Below are 6,000 nucleotides of genomic sequence, written 5' to 3' on the forward strand. Positions count from 1 at the left end.
CGGGTGGTCAGCACTCATGGTACCCCGCCGTGAACAACCTTATCTCGGCAAGTCCTTTTGAATTTCGCCTCTGGCTCTGATTTGAAATTTGAAGAAATGTAGTCCACATTGCTGCGAAATTATTGTAGACCATCAGTTTGTCATTTCCTTTCTGACTGACCATGAAAGGAAACCATGAAAGTTTTTATTGATTTATGTATTAATTATTGATTTGTTTACTTAAAATTAACATATTTTGGGACATGCTTGGATGCAAGATCACTGAGAAAATCAGGCAAACATGCAAGGTGGTCAGCAATGGACAGTTGTAACACTGTTACAACACTCAAAAAATAAAGTCATTACCCTTCATTTAATTTGAGAATTTTCTTTTACACACAATTTAATCTAATTTATTCATAATTTAGCTAAATTAGGTCAATTCAATGTACTTTAGTAGTTTTAACTCAACTTAAACTTAATTTATTTATTACTCATTACTGCATGCCAGTGGAGCAAGTGTAAGGAGAGTCAAATTGTTGCACTGTCAATTTGATAGCAACTGCTTATGGAGTTAAGCAGTGCTTGAATCAAGAATCACTTGAAAGTCAATTCTCAACCTAAGCACAAACGCCAATCTTCACAACAATGGTAAACCCCAAAATTCCAACAGAACAGAATTCAACGAACTCTTTTTAAATACCAATATAATAGAACATTAAACATTAACAAATCTCCTCCTGTTCTCATCTTGCTCAAACATGTATAAAATAACACTTAATTTCAATATTTGTTCACCCCATCCAGTCCCATGCTGGGAAATGGAAATCCCCTGCCCAGTTTCATTAATGCTACAAAAAGTATTCACGTAGTCTCAACTCAAATGGATTAAGTAAACAATTTGTTTTTTACAAATTTAATTTATGTAATGCAATGAAGTCAAGTTGAGACAAAATGTTCTAGAATTGTGTTACTTTAGTTCATTTTAATTAAGTAAACTGAACCTGCAAAAATAATTTTTTTTAAAGTGAAACTGTATTCATGAAAAAAAAAATGGATTTGTGTCCGCTTTTATTCATACCGAAAGCTTAGATAAGTAGGCAAGACAAATAAATCTATTAATTAATTGGTAGAAAGCCAGATAGACAGACGAACATTATACATAGTAAGATAGACTAAAAGAAAGACAGACTGCAGTGTAAATGATTTTGTCCAAGAAATATGATTGTAAATGTGTATTTTTGTTTGTGTGTTCTTGTCACATGATATTTCATATCAGGGTGAGGAAAATCGAGAGTATTTCCAGTTGATGTGTTAGAATTGATACATATGCAAGCAGAAATTATAGAAATATTTGAAAACAGTCACAAAATATAAAGTGTGTGAGTAAATTTCACTTAAGTTAGGACTAATGTTATATTTAGCACATTGCAAATGGGTGTTACAACTGGCATGAGGACAGTAACAAATGTGCTCCTTGTCTTCACACACTAATTGTGGAAAACAGGAACCAGGAATATGCCTTCAGATGCTGCTTAAAATTCTGCCACGCACCAAATGCAACTCATAGACATCAATTTGTTTATTCTTGAATAAGTGCAAAAACTGTAGATTCACTGTTTTGGACTGCCACCTCCATTCACTGCATCGACACGTTTTGCGTGATACCTGTGCATTGCCCTCTCTGTGATGTGGCATGGTGCTTCTTGTCTGGTGTGCAGCCCGCTTTAGAATTAAACGTGCTGTTTTTGCTGACTTCTGTTATTGGCTAAATTGTTTTATTTGCTTGCATTATTTATGATTGGCATTAAACCTCCTAACTTTACTATTTTAAATCAATTATCAGGCTGAGGAGTACAGACTACACAGAAGAGAACAATTAATTTATAAATGCCTGTAGGATTATGTATCGCTTTAGTTTTTTGTCAGACTCTGGTACTGAGAACTTTGGCACGGTTTGGCTGGTTGCGAGTGAGAGGAATGTGCGTGCATTGGCTCAGTAATCTCCATGCTACTGAGAATGAGCATTTGGCACAAGTGGCAGGAAAATGAGCGGCCTCATTAGAACCACTGTGCAGAACCGCTCCAGGATTCCTGCAAGAAACCACCATGTGGAAAGTGTCTCTTAAGCACACAATGGTTGTCTCCGTGGTTGAAGTCGGTGCCATTCCTTTAGGTCTTTAAGGGTGCAGCACCCTGTGACCAACATGTCATGCGAGTGGAAGTGGCGCCCCTCTCTCATCATCTTCCCTGGGCTGTTTTCAGGTCATATGCTCCGTTACCATAGTAATGGTGTTATTGAAATTACTCATTTTCCAAAGTTTCCTTGCATTAGACAGACCAGATCTTTTAGTGAATGCATCTTTACATTCTTTCTCTGTTTCCCTTTAATCTCTCTTAATGTTCTGCCTGTCTGCCTGCTTTGATTTGTAGGTTTTATCATTATTTTATTTTGGGAATAAATGAAAATTTCTTGTTCTATAGATGACTGGAGAATCAAAGCGAAGGAAAACAATAATTTTCATATTTCTTAATTAAATTATCTCATATGCTTCCTTCATTCATTGTTTGCAGGATGAAGGACACCAGCCGTAAGAACAACATGTTTGCTCCATTCCGTAAAAATGACCGGGACAAGCAGAAGCTCATAGAAACTGTTGTCAAACAGCTGAGAAATCTCATCGCCTCCAACCAGGCCTGAGACAGCATCAGTGGACCGCCCACTTTATGATGAGTTACCACCACCAGAGGGTGTGGACTGTGCTTACACACCTCCATCAGTTGAATGTGTTGTTCTTTTCCAGACCATCACAAAACACACACACATACACACAAACAGAGACTTGCACTAACATGAACACTAGGATGACAATGGATGCGAGCATGCACCGCAAAAGTTCATCTGCTAAACCTAGTGAAATCTGCCATCCTGTGCCTGTGTGATATGATGTCCATTTTCAACTTGCATTTAAGTCTTCCTATATGACAACCTAAGCACAGTAAGGATGCCAGATCACATTTTTCTCTGAAAAACAGGAATTTGGTTGCCTTTTATTGTCAACTTCAGCTTGTTAAAATAGACTTTTGTTCTGTAACATTAACTTCCTGCCACTTTAAGTTGCCATTACAATAGTACTGAAGCCAGAGTATTATTTGTCTTATTTTTTTATTTGAAAACTACCGTTACACTGTGTGGTGGATATTGTTACTTAAATCACTGCAAAGGTAAAAGTAACTGGACTTTCATGTTACTTTCATAATGTCAAATTTCAGATTTAACAGTATCTGTGAGATGATGCTCTCACTGATGGGTTTAAAATGCATTTGAGTGTTGATTGTAATGAGAGAAGTTCTACTGACTTCTCCACACAGGGAATCAAGTTATTGCCCTTATCTCAGCTAAAGGGATAGTTCACCCAAAAAATGAAAATTCTCTCATCATTTCAAGATTTATAGTGAAAAAGGAGTTATATTTTGGTCTGTTCTCACCTAAAACCAACTGGATCACTTCAGAAGACATTGATTTATCCACTGGAGTCTGTTGGACTATGTTTATGCTGACTTAATTTGCTTTTTGGAGCTTTTGTCCACAATTCACTTGCAATGAATGGACTTTCAGAGCTGAGATATTCATCTAAAAGTCTTTTTTTGTGTTCAGCTGAAGAAAGTCAGACACATCTGGGAGGACCTGAGGGTGAGAAAATGATGGGAGAATTTTCATTTTTGGGTGAATTATCCCTTTAAATAAATTGTATGCTAGGCATGTCACCATCCTTATTTAGCTATAGTTTATTACTGCTAAAACATCCATTGTCTGGATTGGTTGTATATTTGATTCATAATTGATTTTCAGTTGTGTGATGGCTTTGGAGGAGTTTAGTTTACTGTTGTCACCAAAATTACCAGGATAATATGATCATGGCAAGGTTCAGATGTTTTCTGATTGGGCTTCCACTATGAAGAAAAGAGGCCTATGTATTTCATTTTCATTATTTCCAAATATATTAGCCAGAATTGAATGCAAGAACTGACAGAAGTTCTGTAAGGATAGTGATACCTACTCAAAAGTCATACATTACTGTACCTACCTAATGATTTATAGAGCTAAAGAGAATTAAGTACATTGATAGGTTGATTTTTTATTTGACTGCACATTTATACAGTGGTGTGTGTGTGTCTGCAATGTGAGTTTGTTTGTGTACATCGCTGTACATTAAAACTAATATAAATTGCTTTTAGTATTTGAACAATGTCATCTTCCCATAACTTTGCTTTCTCTGTTAGGAATGTGGGTGCAATATTATGTCTCATTTTATTTTCTAATGGAATTGAGGGTTTTAGGTAGCAAAGATTGTCTTGTTAAAAAAAAAGAAAAGGTGTTTTGTTTTTGTTTTGTTTTATTTTTTTAACTAGGTCAAATGTGTGTTTAAAGCCTGTCCCTTACAACAGATGCAAAATCATAAAAATATAAAGGGAACTGCCTTCATATTTGGGGACAGAACAAGTGTCATGTCATATTATTTTAGAAGTTGTGTTGTTTTCTGGATATGGCTCTTCCTGTCTGTGCCTTGACTTTTTTTGCCATGTCAATAATTAATTATGGTGTTTTCCACACAGCACCTGGATTTAGATATGTGACCAAGGAACGGACGTGTGTTGGTGTGAGAGTGCACAAGAACGTGCTGCCTTTGCAGACAGCTGAGATTGTTGAGAACAGTACTGATTTGTTTTGCTCTTTACATAGAGAGATGAACTGTACAGATTGTTATATGAAACTACTAATGAACGATGTTACAATACTAATACATTTAATAAATGCCAAGAAATACATAATAAACCAATTGAGAATGTGCCTTGTAGACTTTTATTTTACATTTCAATTATTACATTTTTCAGGGCTGCACATTCATTGGCATACACAATAGAGGAGCCACTGGTTTACCACTTACGTAATTTCTTGACTTAACAATGAAAGCATCTGAAAATGGAGATTTTGACTAAAAGTGACGTACTAAATTATGTATACTTATATCTTAACAGTCCTGCAACAGAAGAGTATGTGTGTTCATATGAAGTCACCCTTGCAACAGGGCTCATAGTATAGTCCCACCAGGATTTCATGGCACTTTTTCCTGATTATTGCATTCCAAAATGACTGAATTTTCTGCGGCTTTTCTCAAGAATTGCGTTGCAATTTGCGGCATTTTATTTGTTGCTTTGCAGTGCAAACTCACAAATCATCACATGATACCTGTTTAAAAAAATTATACACACAAAAATACCATACATTTAGCCTGTGATATTGGAAGACCCTTAATTATTTTTTTGGATTAAAATTTTCTACAGACAATGCAAGAAAAAATGTCTAAAGTTCAAATAAATAAGTCTGTAAACTAAAAACACAAATGAGGATTCAATAATTAGGCCTGTTGCAATTACATTGTCTGACACAGAAATCTGACAGAGCCTATATGGACTTACACAAACAAAATTATAGTTCATATATTTGAGCATTTATGTACATATTCAAATTCTACAAGTATTTGGAAAAATGTTTCATATATGAAAATTGCAATTTCTGTAGTATTTTGAAATATATGTTGCATATATGTACATATATATGACCTTTTTATATAAGTGAAAACCACATATGAACATTCTGTACAGTATATATTTAATATAAGTGTTTACCATATATTGCCATTTATCAGATTTGTACTGTATTAAGCACTTCAAATTCTGATCACATTTTACTATCCAACTCTGATTGGATGAGGTGTTACTCGTAGCTATATTGTAAGATGACTGATGGGGATGTACCACAAAAAAGTGTTCCACTAAGAACTGTGTACTTGAAAGATGGCAAAATATGGAGTCATTGAATGGCTGGGTGGATGGAGATGGTTGACTCAATGATAATCCCCACTACCCACAGGCTTTTTGGGAGCCAGTATTATTAGCATTTCCATGTAACTATAAATTGCCAGTCTCACACACTCACTATCCAAGGGAAATTTAAGT

The 6,000-nt window shown here is 35.4% G+C and overlaps 1 protein-coding gene across 2 annotated transcripts in view; it reads left to right on the forward strand.

Annotated features, from left to right (window-relative positions):
- The window catches only part of exoc6b (exocyst complex component 6B), a 170,133-nt gene extending 165,307 nt beyond the window's left edge, over positions 1 to 4,826 (forward strand). For both annotated transcript variants that reach the window (XM_051722276.1, XM_051722363.1), the window contains one exon: positions 2,554 to 4,826. In XM_051722276.1, coding sequence (XP_051578236.1) covers positions 2,554 to 2,680 — 127 coding nt within the window. In that variant the 3' untranslated portion in view covers positions 2,681 to 4,826. The remainder of the gene's footprint in view (positions 1 to 2,553) is intronic.
- Positions 4,827 to 6,000: the final 1,174 nt, after the last annotated feature.

Source organism: Myxocyprinus asiaticus, chromosome 1, assembly GCF_019703515.2.
Source record: "Myxocyprinus asiaticus isolate MX2 ecotype Aquarium Trade chromosome 1, UBuf_Myxa_2, whole genome shotgun sequence".
NCBI classification, from domain to species: Eukaryota; Metazoa; Chordata; class Actinopteri; order Cypriniformes; family Catostomidae; genus Myxocyprinus; species Myxocyprinus asiaticus.